Source organism: Alosa alosa, chromosome 10, assembly GCF_017589495.1.
Source record: "Alosa alosa isolate M-15738 ecotype Scorff River chromosome 10, AALO_Geno_1.1, whole genome shotgun sequence".
Classification (NCBI taxonomy): domain Eukaryota; kingdom Metazoa; phylum Chordata; class Actinopteri; order Clupeiformes; family Clupeidae; genus Alosa; species Alosa alosa.
Window position 1 is genome coordinate 10,544,169 of NC_063198.1, and position 20,605 is coordinate 10,564,773.

The window sequence follows — 20,605 nt, forward strand, 5'->3', positions numbered from 1 at the left end:
CTCCTGCCTGTATTTACATGGTTAATCTCAGTCTTTTGTCTTCATGTAAATTACCTGTCTTCCTTTTCACTTCCAGCATTAGCTTCATCTCTCGCTTTCTCTTTCCCCCTCTCTCTTTCTCTTTCCTTCTCCCCCCCTTCTCTCTCTGCAGAATATTTCTCCTATGTTTTGGCCTCTCTGGGATGTTTTGCTTGCATGTTCCCCGGCATCTCCTCCGCCATCACTTGTGCACTCTGCAGCAGCTGTGAATGGCGCGGAGGGGCCTGCTGATGGGAGGTCTGTTCAGGATTAGCACCAGCTCTTCACTTGCATTGTTTTGACCCCAGGCATGAGTCGGAGTCCTTACTTGACTCAAGATGCTACCCAACTTCTGGTTCAGGCAATAGTCATCTCACGACTCGACTACTGCAATGCCCTCCTGACAGGTCTCCCAGCCTGCGCCCAGTGAAACCACTTCAGATGATCCAGAGCGGCGGCGCCTGGTCTACAACCAACCCAAAAGGGCACATGTTACCCGCTGCTCATCCAGCTACACTGGCTACCTATGGCGGCCCCATCAAATTCAAGTCTCTAACGCTTGCCTACAAAGTAGTCTCGGTTCTGCTCCCACCTACTTGAATGCCCTCTTACAGACTTACACTACCTCCAGACCGCTGCGGCTCCTCTGGCCCGAGCGGCGTCTAGCTCTACCACCCGGTGCGCTCAAGCCAATCAAACTTTTTCTCATCTGTTGTTCCTCGTTGGTGGAACACACTTCCAGTTCCTACAAGGGCAGGGACATCCTTTTCCACTTTCAGAAAACTCCTGAAGACCCAGCTCTTTAGAGAACATCTACTCTCATAGCAACACTTACAACAAGTATTACTGATCCTAGCACTCACCAGCCGTTTTTAAACTGACAAGTAACTGTTAAAAACAGCACTCACCCCGCACCCTTATTCTTACTGTACTCTGATGTTCTTTTAAACTGTCCTAAAATTGTGAGAATTGTTCTAAAACTTACTGTTTACCATGTTGTTAGTCGCTTTGGTTAAAAAGCGTCAGCCAAATGTAATGTAATGTAATGTAATGAGTTCCCTATTTGGAGCGATGGCGGCCGGGTCACTATTTGGGATGTGTATAGTGCCTATGGCATCAAGTGTGTGCGTGCGTGCGTGCGCTGAAGTGCAGTGCTGACAGATTTTTTTTTAAAAGCAGGCTGTTTGTGTTGGCTGAGTTGTGTGTGTGTGTATATATAAAGTTTAAAGTGTAGTTGTGTGCCCCTGGACGTACGTGTGTGTGTGTGCGTGAAGTGCAGTGCTGACGGATTTTGCCTGATGAGCCAGCAGTCCCGTGCAGGCTTATCCCTGGGAGAACTGACTCACCAGAGAAAGCTGAGGCACAGGAGGGACAGGGGAGGCGGGCGATGACACTGCCCCTCTCTCACTTTTTCTCTCTCACACACACACACACACACACACACACCCAAACTGACAAACACACGCCGTGCCTCCTCGCTCTCACACTCTCACTCCTCCCTGGCTAAATCCATGGTGTCGAGTTGACCGGCGAGAGGCCCGCCCCGATAAATCCGGCCTCTTTAGCATTCTCCGTATACTCCTTCACACAAATGCAGACACTAACCGCGTGTGGAAGTGATGGGCACACAGACACACGTGCCTCGCTTTCCGTCAGGGCACTACGGGAGTTCACAATCTGCTGCTTCCTACCGCGGGTCGTCTCAACAGGTCTCTCTCAAATTGACCCACTTTCATCAGATCACGTTGCAGTTTTAGATCCAGATACTGGCATCTGAATGTAGGGTGTTACATGATTGGTCTAACCCCCACCCCCCAAACACACGCGTACACACACTCTCTCTCACACACACACACAAAGGGCTGCATCTTATTTGGCTACCCTTTAACTTGTTTGTGTAGGTTGAGGTACCATGTGTCAGCTGCTTGTGTGTGTGCATGGGTATGCACTGGCATGTGCTCCTTTGCAGGGACGGCTCTTTTATCTTGCGCCAGAGATGCCATCCTATGCTACTATTTTAAGTGCAGATAGCAGGCAGGTAAAAAGGCCTTGAGATTCTTTTCCCCAAGTGCTGACTTGCGACTGTAAGCTGTGAATGGGAACAGCATGATTGAGTCGAGTTGGCCGCCGACGCTGGGAATGGTGTGATCAGGCGTCACGAGGCACACGGCCAGATCATCACCCCACAGCTCACACTCATACTCGCCCTCGCAGCCTCAGTCACACCCAACCTGTCACACTTGCAGCGTCAGTCACACTTCTCTCACACCTCACACCTCTGTGTCGGCTCGCTCTTATCCACCATCCACACCTGACCCCGCCACCATAAGAACATCTCAGCTGAATATCTTTATTTTATGTAGGTGTGCATGAAGCGTGTGTGTGTGTGTGTGTGTGTGTGTATATGTGTGTGTGTGTGTGTGTGTGTGTGTGTGTGTATACTGTATGTATGTGTGTGTGTGTATATACTGTGTGTGTGTGTGTATATACTGTATGTGTGTGTGTGTGTGTGTATACTGTGTGTGTGTGTGTGTGTATACTGTATGTACTGTATGTAAGTGTTTATATGTTTATTGTCCTCATGATGCTTATTATTCAGTTTAAATGTTAATATTATTGTTGTTCAAATCTGAACAGAGGATCTTTGTTTTAGTTCGGGGTGCTTGAGACACCAGCGTAAATCAACTCCCTGAAGTTAACTAATGTGGAAGTGAGCGAAAATATCAGATATTAAAATATGGAAAAGATCTGGCCTCCTGCCAGACGATCAAACTAAAGATGCCTAGCAATGGGGTACTGCTAGATATGTCAGCTACAGAGTTTTTTATCTCAGGGAAATGAACGGGCAGGGAAATGCAAGACAAATAAGGTATCCTGTGGTTTGAAGCAAAGTGGGTTTGTCAAAGCAAGACCAGGGTGGTCAACATGTTGCCTTAAAGGCGTGAGGGTAAATTAGTGTGTATACACTCAGATCTACTTATATCTTCGTTGGCAACAGAAATTGTTCAGTAACAAGATCCTCTGCATCCTTGCTGCATGCAGACCTACTTGGCAACGTCTTCCAACGCCAGTCCAGTAGTACATACAGCTTGTCTGCCAAACAGAAGGTCAGAACACTCTGCTCACTTCCCGTTCTGGAGCATAGAGACATGCTCAATTCCTTTTTTCCCCTTTTCCCCCCCATTTCTGTTTGGCTGAATTGTAAGCAGCAGGACTACGGTGGCCAGGTGATGTAGAGAAGAGAGATGGTTCCTTCTTGTGAAACTGTTTATGGAACGAATCTCTCAAGCTAATATCCTGAATTCTTTTGAACTAATGGTCTGTTTGTCATTTACCTTGCCGACTTGCCTAGGTTCTGGGGTTCTAGATGCAGTACATCATTCAGAGTTCATGTCTTGCGCAACATCCTCATATGTGACCTCCAAAATACACACCGAGCCTACTTTCGCTTTACACATATCTGAGCAGTGTGATATATGATTCTGTTTACATGCCACTCTATGCTACCACAACCATGCCAGGTTTCGTTTGAAAACATGATTCTCCGGTTCTGCTCCCACCTACTTGAATGCCCTCATACAGACTTACACTACCTCCAGACCGCTGCGCTCCTCTGACGAACGACGTCTAGCTCTACCACCGGGATGCTCAAGCCGATCCAAACTTTTCTCATCTGTTGTTCCTCGTTGGTGGAACACACTGCCAGTTCCTACAAGGGCAGGGATATCCTTCTCCACTTTCAAAAAACTCCTGAAGACCCAGCTCTTTAGAGAACATCTACTCTCATAGCAACACTTACAACAAGTCTTACTGATCCTAGCACTCACTAGCCGTTTTAAACTGACAAGTAACTGTTAAAAACAGCACTCACCCGGCCGCACTTATTCTTACTGTACTCTAATGTTTTTTAAACTGTCCTAAAATTGTGAGAATTGTTCTAAAAAAGCGTCAGCCAAATGTAATGTAATGTAATGATTGAGGTCCGGTCAGAAAGTGGGTCTACTGGTTTCAGAACCCCACCCCACTTTCCCATTCGGATCCCTGTGGTGTCATTCTTTCAAATTGTGAATTTACGTGTGAATAGATACCTATGCCAAAACCCATCCCAGTGTCAGGTGCGTCACACACAATTTCCTTGTGCCCACATGCACACCAAACCTGCTTTCACCTTAACCTGTATCAGAGCGATGTGAGTTTACCCCGTTACCACCACAGCCATAACTGGTTTTCCTTTGCAAATATGTTTGATGTAAAGGTCAGGAAGTTGGCCTCATGATTACATCTATCGACACGTCTGTTTCCCTTCCTGGTTATCCTATTCAAATAGCAAGAAAATGGCCTTGACCACTGCCTACCTTAGTGATATGGGGAGGACTGGCCTCAGATGAAGGCAATTTAGGAAGGTTATTCCCTAATTTGGAGGTTTTTCTCTGTTAAGAGTGTGTGTATGTGTGTGTGAATTGTTAGGCTTATTTATAGATATATATATTTTTTTTTTAGTATCTGTGCGTGTGTGTGTGGGGGGGGGGGTCAGTGTATTGTGTATCGTGTATCTGTATGTTTTCTATGTTTAATGTGTATTTCTGTACCTTGACCACCTGAATTTCCCTTCTTGGGATAGTAAAGTTGACATTGACTTTCTCTGTAGGCGTTTGGAAAGGGCAGGAGAGTGCATGTGGGGGGATGTGAACTTTCTGTGTGTGTGTGTGTGTGTGTAGAGCAGGTGCTGCACTTTGGGGAGTCTGAGTGTCTCTGTTATGTAATCACCTAGGCTTCCATTTGGACCCCGCCCCATTCTCAGTGGACACACACACACACACACACACACACACACACACACATACATACACACACACACACACACACACACACACACAGTTATCACAGTCCCATGAATTCCTCACACTTGTGCCAAAACCACCCCCCTAGGCTTTCTATCTTTGTGTCAGAGGGCCATATTGTTTTAGTCAGGGCCGTGGATAATCACAGCCTGTGGAGCCTGCCAGCCATGAGGCGGTGGGCCGCGCTGCGAACTGATGCTCCTCATACACTTCCTGGAACAGGAACAGCAGCAGCAGCAGCCCACCGGCTCTGAGCTGCCGACCCTTGACCCTTCACCCCTGACACCTCACAAGCTCTGCGGAATGTGCTGCTTGTGCTACGAGGAAACGTGACGAGATGTGGAGTGTGTGTGTGTGTGTGTGTGTGTGTGTGTGTGTGTGTGTGTGTACACCAGTATACCAGCACTGTGTTATATCTTGGTATGAAAGTCCATGGTTATCATACTGTGTACATTTGAGTAATACCAGTATTGAAATTGAAATATAGAATGGATGTTAAATGGCTGCTAAAGGAGGAAACATCAAACATGTTTGCCCATCTTATAGAACACCATACTGAACCATTCTAAAATACACTATCAAATTAATCTACATCCCGGCTCCTGGCTTAATCTGTGTTTTAAACTTGGTAGCCTCTGACTTAGACACACTATTTACAAACATAATATAGGGATATTATTATATTTTGTGATACTTTTTGAGGCATATCGCAAAATACTCATACCATTGCAATCCTGTGTGTGTGTATGTGTTTGGTCATGCTATGGGTGTGCGGCCAAGGGATGTAAACTTCTGACATAGGGGAAAACGTTTGCTGTCTAATGTCCAGGGGTGGCTTCCTTTGTATTTCCTGTTAAACTCAGTTTATATCATTATTAAATAGTCACAGTAATCCTCATTACCCCTTTCTCTCTCCCTCTCCCTTTCTCCCTCGCTCTCTCTCTCTCTCCTTTATCCCCCTTTGTCTGTCTGTCTGTCTGTCTGTCTAGGCCTTGGAGGCACAACTGTTGGCAGTGCCCGCATATCCGATAAACAAGCTTAAGGCTGGCTTTGTTCTGACAGACAGCCTGAGATAAATGAATCGATTGAAAGACGTCTGTCTGAACTCCACTTGACCTTTCTTTCGGACAAAGTCGACGCTTCAGTTTTCTGGGATGTTACCTCTACCTCACTGGAGGAGAGCTCCCTAGAACTTTTTGCCAACTCCTGAAAAGGCGGCCTGAACAATGAGCTTAGAGGAACATGCCTGTCGACATGTTCAGACACAGCCAGCTTCCTCCGGTGAGGGCCCAGGGTGGGTTTCCCCTCTGGGGAGGAGAAGGCTTTGTGTGTGTATGGCTGGCCAGTCCACTGTTTCTATTCCTCCTTCCTCTTTCTACAGCCTCGCCAGTGGTAGCACACAGGTTTTGGACACAGCTCACCTCTGCTGAAGGGTGTGTGTGTGTGTGTGTGTGTGTGTGCGTGTGCGTGTGTGTATGTGTGTGTGCGCGTGCGCGCTGTGTGTGTGTGTGTGTCTGTGTGTGTGTTGGGTGGAGGGGGTTTGGTTGAATATCGGACAGGATGTGGTTTGATTGTGTGTTTTTAGTGTGTGAGTGCGCGAGTTAAAGACTTCTCATTTTAATTGGTTTTCTGGTAATAGATTGATATTTAATGTTATTTTAATGTGTGTGGTTATTGACACACTATTATTAATTGTTATTTTAATGTTGTGAGACACGCTGGATTGAAAACTTTTTCTAAACTCATTGACCACAACGTTATTACAGTAAATTCTTTCTCACGTTACCTCAATTTCCATACACGTGATTGTGACTTTGAATGATGTGCTCCAGCATTCATTAGTGCCAGGTTTGTTTATAACGTGGCAGTGGGAACACTTGACCTGAGCGTATGGGAAAGTGTGTCACGGCAGCCAGATCTCACACACTTAGGCGATGTTATTTACGATGTTGTAGAGGCTTGGGGTTTTATTTAAAGAAGAAACGTCAGGGATATTCCATCCAACTTGTGAAGGGCCTCTGGGCGAGGAAGCGCCTTCCCGGATACAAATGGCCGAAAAAACAAGCACATTTTTCAACCACCTTCTTTCACTTTTCTGTTCCACTTCCTTGTCACACCTCTAATTTCTGGCACAGTAAATAGGCCATCTCTTTTGACATTGTAAAATGAATCCAAGCAACGAATGTGGCGTTGAGGGTGCTTTCCTTTCTCTGCCGGGACTGTAGATGTCTGCGACTGGCCTGTGTCACTTTATACCTCAACGATGTCCCCCTATGTCTTCCAATCTGTCAGCAGGGCCCCCTGCCGTGATGGAGTAGCACTTGTGCCACGTTTAATGCCCTTAGAGCAATGGTACACAGTTTTATGGGTCCTGCGACATTGGCACTTCTGAGGAAGCCAATGTAAGAAATGTACCAGCGCTTCTGAGTCTGGGTGGGAGGGAGTCGAGGGGGTTGGCTGGGGGTGTGGGAAAAGAGGGGAGGGGTTAAGTGAATATGTAAAGAAGGATAACGCCTGAGACTACAACGAAGCGAGGGCATAAACAAACTCCTGTGCTCGTGCCCACTGCTGGTGAGATTGCTGTCGCCAGTGGCGTTCCTGGAGTGCCACAGTGATTTTTTTTAATGAGCTGACCTCAGCATCCAAAGCATAGGCTATATTTACGAGCGTTTGTGCGGGTATGTGTGTGTGTGTGTGTGTGTGCGTGCATAAATTCCCTCCTGTCTGTGTGTCATGTGAAGATGTTTCCAAACAGATGCCCATTAAAATGCCTGTAGTGGACGGTGTCCTGTTGAGTTGGCCAGTGATTGCAGTAAACGATGGCGTGGTAAGGAGTGAAGGGCATACTCCTTGGTTTGTTTGTGGGTCTGTGCATGTTTGTGTGTGTGTGTGCACGTCTGCGCGCCAGCTCGTTCGCTCGCGCGCCTAAGTATTAGGGTCATGTCTGTCAGAGTATTATTAGGTCCTTGTCTGAGTGCACCCTGACGGGTAGTATTTTTAGTGTGGTCTTACTGGTGACCTGGCAGGATTTGCTCTGATCTGTCTGGGAAATAGTGTAGAGATGAGGTGATGAGGTGAGCTATTTTTCCAGTGCAGGTGCCCAGAAAGGAGCAGAAAGCTGCTTTTAGATTATTGTGTGTTTCCGATTCTATTCACAAATGGCGACACACAAGCTATCCTGCACGATCCTCTCGCTCTCCCTCTCTTTGTCTGTGTTTGTATACGTTCTTGATGCCTGTGTTTTGTATACGTCATACATGCATGCTACGGCGGGTGAGAGCTTTTTTTAGCCTAAGCGCTTTTCCACTTAGTAAACAACACATTGCAAAACAACACCAGAGTTTCTATCACTGACACCAAAAGCATCTTTATATAGAAGGTGTGTTGAATGAATGAATAGTCTACAAATGTGGAATTAATTTTCGAGGTAAATATAAATGATAGTAAATATTTCAGAGTTTCTAGCATAAACTGTAGCAAGGTCTTGAGCCTCAACTGTATATTGCCCATGCCTGCCCAGAGCTGTCTTGTCCAGTGCCAGCTTGACTGACCCGGTCAGCTCTTCTGCTGAGTCTTTGAGTCAGTCAGCGCCTTCATATTTACACCCTCTTAATCTTCTCTCAGCACTCGTGCCCTCTACCTCACATGGGCACAACACACAATGCACGCCTGCCTCGTCCAGCCATCCACCAGTATGCCTGCCCACACACACACTCACATGCACACAAACATGCACACACATGCACGCACGCACGCACACACACACACACTCACACACACATGCGCACACACACACACACGCGCACATGCACACACAGACACACACAGACGCGCGCACACACACACACACACACATACACACACGCACCACTTTAAACAGCACTGCGATCCACAATCCCAGACGCCCACACATTCCGGCCAAGTTACGATAAGATTCTTCTTATCGACCCCAGCCACACTCAAAATTAATCACAAAACAGAAATGCACACTGTTGGCGACCCTAGTTGCCCATCTTGCCAAGACCCTTGTGTCATTGAACTGCTGCCAGGTGCCACTCAACTGGCAAGGCTAACGAGGAGGACATGGCCCAAAATGTTGCTATCCTCCAATAGCAGAGCAGACCTTTTTAGCCCTGGCGTGACACCAGAGCCTTGATCTTTGATCATACATGTATATATGTGCACAGTGATGCACACGCCTAAAAATGGCCGTCATCTGACAAAGGTATCACAGCTGTGTGGCCTCCCTTTGTGGTCATGATGCAGCTGCCAATGTTGTGCTGTAATGCAATCCTACGAGGATAATAGGACATTTTGCAATGCAACCTCATGTTGCCTCATCGTGACGGTACAACATAAGACAACAAAAAACAGTGGGCCGTCGAGAAAAATAATGATGGGGCACATGAGCTGCCACCATACCTTCCATTCATCTCAGGTGTTTCTCCTTGAGTGCATGCCAGAGGCCTCTGCTACGACCCTTCAACGGCTCGCCTTGCGGGCTTAGCTTAGACCTGGTGGTGTAGCGTGACCTGTCGGAGGATCGGGCTGCATGGTGATAGGGGGATTGAATTAAAGGCAAGAGGTTGAGAAGGGGTGAATGTCTTGTGTGAGAACATCAGCATGCCCTCGTCGTTAACAAGCTTTTAGGCTGGCCTGACGCTTTTAGGCTGGCCTGACGCTCTCTCTGCCAACTTGTGCTGCAGCTTATTGGCCTTATTTGCTCTCATGATACTGGTGGCCCGCAGCAGGACTGCTTACATGTGCAGAGACTTCTGCACAATAGCTCCTTTCCACCATCCTCAAGAAGAGGGAAGTAATATATTTTTTTATAGAGACAGGCTTGTCCTCTGTCTGTAATTCCTCTTTCAGAGACCCTGTTTTCACATTTTTCCCACATGCGTCTGCACGATTCTCTCTGTCTCGCTTCTTCGGCAAGACCTTTACCCAGTAATAAGTGTACACTTGCACACACAAAAGAGTTTCTGTGTTTAGAATGACAACACATGGGGTGGCTATGTGCGTAGTGTTTGTTTGCCCTCTGCCGTTGTCTGCTTCCTCAGACCTGCACGTGACAGTGCTGTCTCCTTGCTCTGGTCGTCTGCAAAGATGACTGATATGCTTCATCGGGCTTTTGCGCTAAGAAGCTTATCTTTTCCACAAGTCATCTGTTCTATGTTGACCACCGCAGGTGAGGCACGTCTCCCGGATACCGCACAAATAGGCCGCTGGCAGGGGGTTATGGTGGAAGCAAGCCATACACGACCCTGCCGCTTAGTGATATCCACTGTTTTCATACAGCCATTTGGCTTATTTGCTTACGCAGGATATGAAAGCAGGAAATGTCAACCATGTGCAACTCAAATCAAGAGCAGGAAAGAGCAGCGTACAGAACAACGCTGCTCACCAGCACAGCAGTCTGTAGCGTTGCACGCAGTCAACAGTGTCGGCACATTGTGTTGGGTCAACCTGGCTTGTAAGACAGCCAGTCTGAATCTGACCTCTTTGGCTCAGGTCGACTGGAAGGTGTCTGAATAGGTCGACTGCCGCTGCTCGTACTGTGCCTGGCGAGGCAGTCCGTCTCGGCACAGGCCTTGGCCGGTCCTCAGCACCGCACTGCGCTGCACTGTTGCGCCTTAATTCCTGCGTGTTTTTTTTTTTTTTTCCATGGCTCATTTATCCCCTGCTGTGTTCCATCGAGCTGGATTATGGGGATTAGAAGCAGGCTCTGTGCCTGTGGCCAGGAGCCGACTGCTCAGCCCACCTCACTGGTGTCCCACAGAATACACTCTGTACTGGTTCTCATATTGGGTGCTTGCAGTTGGCGCGCACAACAAGTGTATACGTTACACACACACACACATGTACACATTTGGACTATTTGTGTTCTTCTCATTTTATAATCTGCTCTAAGTAGAAGGATATTAAGGATTATTAAGCGTCCCATACAGTTATTGAAATCCCCCCTTTCCTGTCTTTTACTCTCTTTTTATTTATTTCTCTTTATTGCTCCATTTATGACTATCTTTCTCCAGCTTAATGTTTTGCACATATTTGATTATTTTATCATCCTTTAACACCCCAATCATGGTTTACCTTAACTGGGTCACACAGCCGCTTCCTCCTTGGAAATCACGTAATCAATACCTGTAACTGATACAAACACAGCTAATGTTTATGAGGCTTAAAAATGTGCAAAACAAAGACCCTCATCATCGACTGCACAGAAAGGTGCCAGGTTTTAAACTCTGTGCAAATAGGATCTATTCATTTATTAGCTCACTAGTGGGATTTTGCCTTTGTGACGTCTGTTCTCGTCAAAGCTTGTTTTCAGTTCTTGTTTGCCATTGTGTGACAAGCTCAGGTGGGAGCTTTTGTTCATGTTTCGGGAGGTCTGTTTGCTTGTTTGCAATGGTCTGCATGTTGGTAGAGGTCTGGCAGCCTGGCAATGCCACAGTGGTGGTCCTCCACCGCAGTCAGCAGCATTCAGGGTTTCCTTCCTGTTTTTTGCCTTTTGTTTGCTCCTACTTGGCCCGGGAAATTTTCAAGTTTGGTTCCTCAGACAGCCTGCTGGAGGAAAACAGCTGAGTCGAGCTGCCTGAGCCTCCACCTCCACTGCCACCACCACCACCACCTCCCTGTGTGTTTGTGCTGCTTTTCTTCCTCCCCTCCCCCAGTCGTTTCTCTCTTTCTCTCTCTCGCTCACTCTCCCCCCTCTCTTTGTTTGCCTGCTGCCTTCGCCTCTCTGGTTGCCACCCAACATTCCGTCACGGCTGCTGTGATAGGCCAGCTGGCGTGGAGGGGGAGGGGCCACATATCTAGTTGTGACATTTTTACCAGTCCTCTGCGAGCGCAGGGTATCAGACCAGTTTCTACAGCGAGAGCGGCGCAGCGCCCGTGTGACTCAGCACGAAGCCACAGCTGTCGCAGGCAAAAAAGTATTTTAAAATTCAACGCTCTCCACTCCGCTAAGAACAAACAACACTGCCAGGAAGCAAGAAAAAGCAAACGTGGATTTAAAGAGAAGAGCTGATAGATTTTATTTCTCCTCTCTGTGTTTCTCTTCCTCCTTCCTGTCTCTCTTTGTTTTTTTCCTCCTGCAGTACTCTCTCTTGTAGAGGGGGAAGATTACAGCAGCACTCAAGAGGAAGCACTAGGAATTTAAAAAAAGCACACAAGAAAAAAAAAAAGGAGAGATAGAGAGACAGACACGCAACCACCGGCTGCCTTTGTCGTTTCTGCCTTCACCAGTCCCCGTCCGTGTTACCTCCTGCGGGATCCGGAACCTCCGGAGCCAGGAATCTAATGCCCGTGGAGGATGAGTCCAGCGATCGAGGCGATGCAGCAGGCAGAACAGCAGCATTATCTGGGCAAAGGGGTTCTGCTTGAACCCTTCGTGCACCAGGTGGGGGGCCATTCGTGTGTGCTCCGTTTCGGGGAGCAGACTATCTGCAAACCCCTCATCCCCCGTGAACACCAGTTCTACAAGAGCCTTCCCGCAGCCATGCGGAAGTTCACCCCGCAATACCGAGGTAAGAGAGACCCCCCCCACCCCGCTTCTCCTCTTCCTCCTTCACCAATCCCCCAGCACCCCTCCTCCAACTGTTTGTGTTGCTGTGCTGTGTTTGATAGTCTTGCTGCTCTGGTATCTCTGTTGTCTCTCCCTCTCCCTCTCTCTTCTCTCTTTTCTGTACTGTATGTTAGATTGCCGTGTGTGTGGTTGTGCCAGGGCTGTTACTGTCATTTAGATGTATACGGGTTGTCTCTTTGTCGACTATTGTTATGGTGTTCCTGCAATGCTATTGCTTGGTACTCTTTGAGACTAGGACACGTCATTGGTATGGGGCAGGATTTGGCGTTCCAGCCCAGGCTCAGACCAGTCCGGGGTTAAGGGACGAGCAAGGGGGAAACCAGGAGACTGGGCCAAGGGGTGTTGACCCACCATAGGGGGGCGCTGTAATTGTGATGCCCTCCTGTGTGTTCCGAGCGCCCATTCACTAGGTGGACAGGCCCGAGCAGAGGTAAGTCACTCCATACGAAAGGACCTTTCCATTCCTTTACGCATGTCCTGACATGAAGACTTCTATAGAGGATTGGATTGACGGAAGGTGTGAAATTGGAATCGGATGGACGAAGGGGACAATAAAGATGAGGATGGATCACTAGTCCTCAACAGGATCCTTTCTCTGGTCTTTGTCTGTCTTCTGGATGTTTCTATACATTTTGTGGTGATGCCTGTAGCTGTACTTTTGTTCAACTCCTACGTTCTCAAAACGGATTGTTATACATGACATCACAAGTTATACAAAGTCCACTCACTGAAGACCAAATGATTATATGTGAACATGTAAACACATGCTAGGTTTCGTTCAAGATAAAGTGAAGGCAAGGGAGGGGTTAAATTTTGCACAGCAATGACATCAGTCTCCAAGGCTGCCGAGTCAGAAATACAAGGAGCCACTGGGTCCTAGAGCCTGTTGGCCTTAAGCTCGGTTACAGTCTATTCTATAAGACAATTTTCCATTCCAGATTTTCATATTTCTTAGTTGAGGATGTCATCTATATGTTTTCTGCTATAATAATGCTGCCGTTTCGAGTTGAAATCGAATGACTGAAAGAACAAATGGTATCCCTGGATTGGTGGCTACCATGGATTAATATCTTAACAATTACACTTTGCATGATTTTGGTATATCTAAGATTCTGTGTGGATATGCAGTATTACAGTGTATTATTTTTATATTGTGCTCTCTATATCTCCCTCTCTCTGTCTTTGTCTTGCTATCTCCTTATTCCACCCTGTTTGCCTGAAGCAGTTCTGACCTTCCATCTTGTGGCTAGTTACACAACCATTGTGCGCTGTGAAAACCCTTACCTTTGTTTCATACCGAACCCCCCTAGTCTTTACCCACAAACACAGAAAGAAGCCCACCATTAACACACACTCAATGACACAACGGATTGGGGGTTGGGGGAATGTTTTGTGTTGTAATGGAAGGATTAGGTGGGGCAAGCACATATGTGATGGGTCGTTTAGATGAAGACTTTTAAGGGATGTGATGGGGCGTAAGGTGTGAGATAGAACACTTGGGTCAGAGGTAGGGCTTGACGATTTTTTTTTTTTTTTTTTTGGGGGGGGTATTGTTGAAGAAAATGTTTCCACAGCTCAATGGACTGAGATGCTCTTCAAGGTTTCTCCTGTACACACACCTGTCATCCTCTTATCCCCAAGGGCGGCCTGCAGGTCTCCTGCATAATTAGTCCCCTGACTTTTGTTCTGGAAATAACAAACAACAACCCTCCACCCCTTTACATGCAATCACAAAAGACTATTAAGAAACCAACGTTTTTCACTTTGATTCATTTTGAAAACATTGATTTTCATAATGCTTTTATTTCAATGGATGGTGAAAAGAGAGACTGATGATTTCATGGACTTGATTTTTTGAATGAACTTCATCATTTTGACCGTTGACTTATTTATCTTTCCTTCTTTTAAAACACCGAGTCACACTGACATGTTGGTGCTTTTTCAGCCTTATCTTGTGTTGTTCCAGGGCTTCCTGATAGCTACTTCATCATGACGTGTAGGTTTCTTTTTCTGTCCTTGTGTCAGGTGTTGTGTTGTCGTGTCCAGTACATAGCTGAATGATGGCATTTCTCTGTAATGAACCGTTTCCTGTTCATTGCAAATAAAGAATATCATCTTCAGCACCTTTCCTTGGTTTCGAGTCTTTTTTTAAATGGGTCCATTATTACTGTGCATCATCACATTGAAAGGTTGTCTTTTATTGTGACAAAGGCAAATGTAGTCACAGTGACACACACATGCATTTTGTCAGCTTTGTTGTTCCCACGTTTCCCTCTATACCCCAGTCCCTATTTCCCTGTTTTTATCTCATTCCCTGCTCTCTTCTATCTGTTTCTATCTCAGCTTTTTTCTGTCTTATTCTCTGTTTGTCGTGGACTTGTCTAATCTCTATCAGGTTAAGAAAAGCTTGTGCAGACGTCTCTGTAGCTTTTTAAAAAGCTGGAGAAATCTCTGTATGAGAACAAAAAAAAAAGAGATTGGGGTAAGAGATGTCAAAGAAATCCCGAATTTCTTTTCTGATTCTGGGAGATCTGGCTACTTTCACACGTTTTGTTGTTATTGTTTGTTGTTATTGTTTGGGTGCAAGATTCCTATTCATAAGTCTTGGCAGCTTAATCAATTTTCTGTCTTTCTCTCTTTCTCCCTCAGGTGAGGTTTCTGTGAGTTTTGAAGAAGACGAGGAGGGAAACCTGTGTCTCATCGCATACCCCCTGCACAGCGAGGTGAGCGACCTGGAGAACGTGGCCCCTTCCGTCGACCTGGAGCCCAAGAACAAAATCAAGTGGGCCAACAAGATGCTACTAGACAATGACGGCTACGGCAAGGACCGGGCCAGGAACTCGCGCAAGGACAAAGACAAGAGGTGAGCAGCAAGGGGTGGACAAACTCCGTGGGACACTCACATAGTGTAAACCCCTGGGGCGGTGTTAGCTTAGTGGCTAAGGAACTGGGTTAGCATACAGCAGCCAGAATAGTTGTGGGTTCAATACCTGGCTGCCACCGTTGTGGCCTAGAGCAAGGCACTTAACCCCAAGTTGCTCTGGGGAGACTGGCCCTTGTAAGAATTGAAACATTTGGATAAAAGCGTCAGCCCGATGAATAACTATAAAACCACCCTGGTCATCCCCCTGGCCCCTTGCGAGTCACTTGGTTCAAATGAGGGGACAAAGCCAAGGTACACATCAGTGGAGCAGTTCAGCCAAGGGCAGCAGAGCTAATCTCACAAAACAACGACTCACTGAGCCATCAATGGTGCCCACTGAGCCGCCAGGGCGTGGTTTGGGTAACCTCACCCATCATGAGGGGCTTAGCGCACTGACACATACTGGGGGCCCAGCTGGTCGGTCGGAGCGAGCAGACAGGCCTCTGTTCCCGGCTTCTGGCAGCCAGACAAGAGTTTGTGAGAGCCAGCGAAGGTTATGTAAGCAGAGCAGAGCCCAGTGACTCAGCCTTGACCTCCAATAGGGTGATGGGTCGGGCTTGGGCGGGGGGTCTTCATTGTTTCAGCTGCTGCAGTGTTATAATGGACTTTGTCTTCCAACACACTCCCAGTGGAGATAAAGTCAGTGCGGCCTACCACTTACGCTAATGCACTGTATGTTATGGATGTGTATGTGTCCCTAGGAGTAGAAACAACCTCCATATGACTCATTACCTCTGTCCCGTCACACCACTCACAGCCCTGGGCAAACTCTGCTTGCGTCAGCAGGAGTGTGAAAGGGCATTGCGCCACAGCAATGTTTAAAATAAACAGGCAGCTTAATCCTAGCCAGTTTCCGTGCATTCATAACCACTATGAACGGGTCCTATATCATGGAGAGCCTGACTCATTTTAGCCACTCTCAGGCAGTGGAAACGGGAAAGTGGGAAAAAGGCCATGCTCCCACGGTGAATTTGATGGATATCATCTTGTCTCTTTAGGTGTGTTTCATTCGTTACTTCCTTAATAACGCCCTGTTCTCCCTTTCTCCATGCAGTCTGGCGGGGAGGAGGAGGGAGGAGGAGGAGGAGGAGGAGGAGGAGGAGGAGGAGGAGGAGGAGGAGGAGGAGGAGGAGGAGGAGGAGGAGGAGGAGGAGGAGGAGGAGGAGGAGGAGGAGGAGGAGGAGGAGGAGGAGGAGGAGGAGGAGGAGGAGGAGGAGGAGGAGGAGGAGGAGGAGGAGGAGGAGGAGGAGGAGGAGGAGGAGGAGGAGGAGGAGGAGGAGGAGGAGGAGGAGGAGGAAGAGGAGGAGGAGGAGGAGGAGGAGGAGGAGGAGGAGGAGGAGGAGGAGGAGGAGGAGGAGGAGGAGGAGGAGGAGGAGGAGGAGGAGGAGGAGGAGGAGGAGGAGGAGGAGGAGGAGGAGGAGGAGGAGGAGGAGGAGGAGGAGGAGGAGGAGGAGGAGGAGGAGGAGGAGGAGGAGGAGGAGGAGGAGGAGGAGGAGGAGGAGGAGGAGGAGGAGGAGGAGGAGGAGGAGGAGGAGGAGGAGGAGGAGGAGGAGGAGGAGGAGGAGGAGGAGGAGGAGGACGGGCGAGGATGAGGAGGAGGAAGAGGAGGAGGAGGAGGAGGACGAAGAAGAAGAGGAGGCGGTGGAGGAAGGGGCGTTCGGGTTCCCCCGCAGCGGGGCTGTGGCCGGGGGAGGTAGCAGCAGCAGCAGCGGCAGCTGTAACGGCAGCAGCGAGGTCAGCCTGAACGGGGGCAGCAGTAACGGCAGCACTAGCAGTAGCAGCAGCGCCGGTGGCAGTGGCGGCAGTTCGGCGGTGACTCGTCGGGTGGCGCGGGGCTTGCAGGAGCCCAATGTGGACGTGCGCATGATTGACTTTGCCCACACCACGTGTCGGCACTACGGCGAGGACAGTGTGGTGCATGAGGGTCAGGACAGTGGCTACATTTTTGGCCTGCAGAACCTCATCACCATCATCTCCCAGCTGGAGGACCACGGCACAGATTGAGCTGCTGCTCAAACACAAACAAACACACACACACATACACATGAAATACACACGCGTGCACACACAATTGTGTACACTAGTGCAGTGTGTTTTCGGCGAAGCACTTCGTCCTGAAGCCCTGATGCCCTTTGCGACGCAGCGAGGGTGGGTTAGAGGATGTCCGAAGGCTCGTATCTTTCCTCCAGCCACGTGACTGGGACCTGCAGTGGCCACTATTGCACACTGGCCACTCGTGTCTTTCTGTTGGTGTTTCTTTCGCTGTTTTTTTTTTCTTTTCTCAAGACTTGTGTTAGAGGATATAAAAAGGGTCGATGTTGGTAACACTGAAGCAGTATCTGTTATTTTCTGTTTACTTGACTCAGTGAAGTACTTCCCCCTCCCACTCCCCTACTCACCCTGTTACTGTTACAAGTTCCCCCTTCCTCACTGGTGTTTTTACTGAAAACAGAAGCCGAAGAAGAAAACAATCCAACAGTTCAAAGCAAAACAACACACACACACAACCTTTCATAAAGACTGATGTAACCGGTGGTTCCCAGACCCATTCCAGAAGATTCTACTAGGATTTCAAACTGAGACTTTGCTTGCATTAATTTCACCTCCAGCTGTGCCTCTGAAGGGAGAGGAGCGGTCAGCTGGGTGCGTGAGAGGGAATTATGCAGTGTGGCCGACAGCACATTTCCCATGGGAAGAAGCGCCCATTCTATTCAGATAGTTACTAGAGACGTGCAGAGAGACTATATAGATCTTTTTATTTATTTGACATATTTCTTAAATAAACTAAAAAAAATGAACACAAAAAACATGAATGGAGATTGAGAGACTACATTCCATCTTATTAATGTTATAATAATAATATAAATTAATATTGTTATTTGACATGTTGAGATACCTCTATCTTATACTGTATATCTGTGTTCGAATGGAAAAGTAATAATAAACAGCATTTGTGTTACGTCACTGACTCTTGGTGTGTGTTTGATGATCTTTGCTACGTGTACAGGGGGTTCTATTTTTCAGGTCAGAAAAGTAACATAACAACTGATAAGGTAAGGTGCAAGCCTGTAAAAGAGTGACTAGGTTGCTACTGTGTAGTAGAGTGTGCTGATCTTGCAATTGCAAATACAGGCAACATGGCTGCAGCGCACAATGTGCGTTTTGAGTTTTATGAGGGTAGTTTGGACATAGTGAACATTCTGGTGAACAAACATTTTTGCTGACCTCATGGCAGATCTGTATCTGAATAGCGATATGACGTTAGTAGGTGAGGCCTAATTTTGGCCAGCTCAAACAAAAGAAGCCAAGTGAGTTCATCAGTCATGAATTGAGTAATTTTCCTAGAGGTCAAACAAAGCGTTTCCTACTCTTTGAAGGTGACTCTTTAGGAAGCCCTGCTGTAGATTGGAGCCTGCCTCGGATCGCTCCGTTCACTCCACTGTACTCCTGCGATGGATGACGGCTTTGTGCGATTTCCTTCCTAAATCCTATTAGCGGCCTCTCTTTCATCATGCCACCGGGGACCTTACACGACACCGTTGGCTGCACTGCAGCACGTTTTCACCGTGGGACCTTGAGCCCGAGGAGGTTGACTGACGCCTGTTTGTAAAGGCTGAGAGGGGGAACCACGGCACAATCGTGAGGGCTTAATGAATTCCGCACTAATCAGTCCTGGAAAATATGTGAAGATTGCTGTTTCATAATCGGGGGCAGAGTCCTGTCTCATGGGCACCCAGTACACTGCCTGTATTTAGGTGCAAGATTCAATGAATTGGGTCTAAGACAGTTCTCAGTAGTCAGTTAAATGATCTAAGATAATTTTCTTTCATTTTTTAAGCTGGAATGGAAAACCTAATCCTGCATTAGCCTCCAGTACACAGCAGGTAAATTGTCTCTAAGACTTTACGTCAAACACTTTTTTTTTCTTTTGGTAGTCCGACAGTGGGAGACTGACCATAAATACCCTTCAGACAGCCCGAGTCATGAGACTTTCAGTGTGTAGGGTTAACGTCAGTGGAGAAGTCCGATCACCCGTCAGCTGTGCAGGGAGACGAGGGAATGTCTGACTCATTGCCTTAGGCCACGCATGACTGCTTTATTCCTCTCAGACACACACAAGAGCAAAGCAGCAGTGGCAACGCTGCTCTAACCTTTGTCAGGACACAGGCCTTGACAGTATGTGCTGTTAGCCTGGCTAGCGCCACCACTTCTCAATGAGACGTGGTCTGGGAACCAAAAGTTCATTTTCTCGATTTGAAAAAAATGCCCAGATCCGTTTATTGGGTGCCACGGATGTCTATCAAATGTGTGCATAGCTCATCATCGCCTTATGTTCCCCTGTTCTGTGATTGGTTCCCTATCTCAGGTGAAAATTTGCTCCATGGTCTCCAGGCTGCCTTAGCAGCGTGAATCAAATCGCGCGCAAGGCAGCATGGGAACACCCAGGCTAATGTGCTGTAGCGCTCGATGGTGTTTTATTCCCAACGTCGTCTTCCAGGCTTCCATGGCTAACCCATGCCTTCCAGGCAGCGCTGCCTTGAAGACAACGTTGGGGGCATAAAACACCAAGAAACGTGCTGTAGCACCATTAATGAGGACGTGAGAGCTGCCATGTTACACATAGATAATTGGCTTCTTCTCTGTTGGCTACTTTTCCCACAGGATGATATTTTAGCAACATGCAGTCAGTGCAGGTTTTTATTTTGCTGATGTTTCCATGCATGTCAAACAGAGAGGTCACAACACATCTGGGTTATATATCCCAGCGGGATCAACCAATATTGATATGGTTTCACGATAGAATATACAATAGCTCATATTGTGTCAGTCCACTGTGTTAAGGGACAGGAGATAACAAACAAAAGCTTTAATGCCATCCCTGGTGTTTAAATGAATTATCCGGAGTAAAATGCACTTTAGATCAATTTACGGATGATTGAGAGTACATACGTTGAGTTGACATCCAAATCATGTCATTCGGATGTGTTTCGAGAAAGTTCGATGTTACCGTTTTTAGTCAAAGCTCTGGAAATTCACAATTTTGTTGCGTTTTTTTTTTTTTTAAAAACATAGTCCAGTATTTCTTTCTAAACTGAAATAAAGTTGTATGGACTGGACTATGTTTTTTTTTTTTTTTTTTTTAAACGGCGACGAAATTGTGAATATCCAGAGCGTGTTACTCCACACTCAGCAATCGACTCCTACGGACTTTCCCCTAAGATGGCAGCAAAG

At 47.3% G+C, this 20,605-nt stretch overlaps 1 protein-coding gene across 1 annotated transcript; it reads left to right on the forward strand.

Moving 5' to 3' along the window:
* Nucleotides 1-11,720: 11,720 nt before the first annotated feature.
* On the forward strand, nucleotides 11,721-18,332 carry LOC125301720 (inositol hexakisphosphate kinase 2-like). The gene is made up of 4 exons (XM_048254423.1): nucleotides 11,721-12,391; nucleotides 15,100-15,313; nucleotides 16,075-16,171; nucleotides 16,952-18,332. Exons 1-4 carry the CDS (start codon nucleotides 12,178-12,180, stop codon nucleotides 17,375-17,377), a joined length of 951 nt encoding a protein of 316 aa, XP_048110380.1. The 5' UTR covers nucleotides 11,721-12,177; the 3' UTR covers nucleotides 17,378-18,332.
* Nucleotides 18,333-20,605: the final 2,273 nt, after the last annotated feature.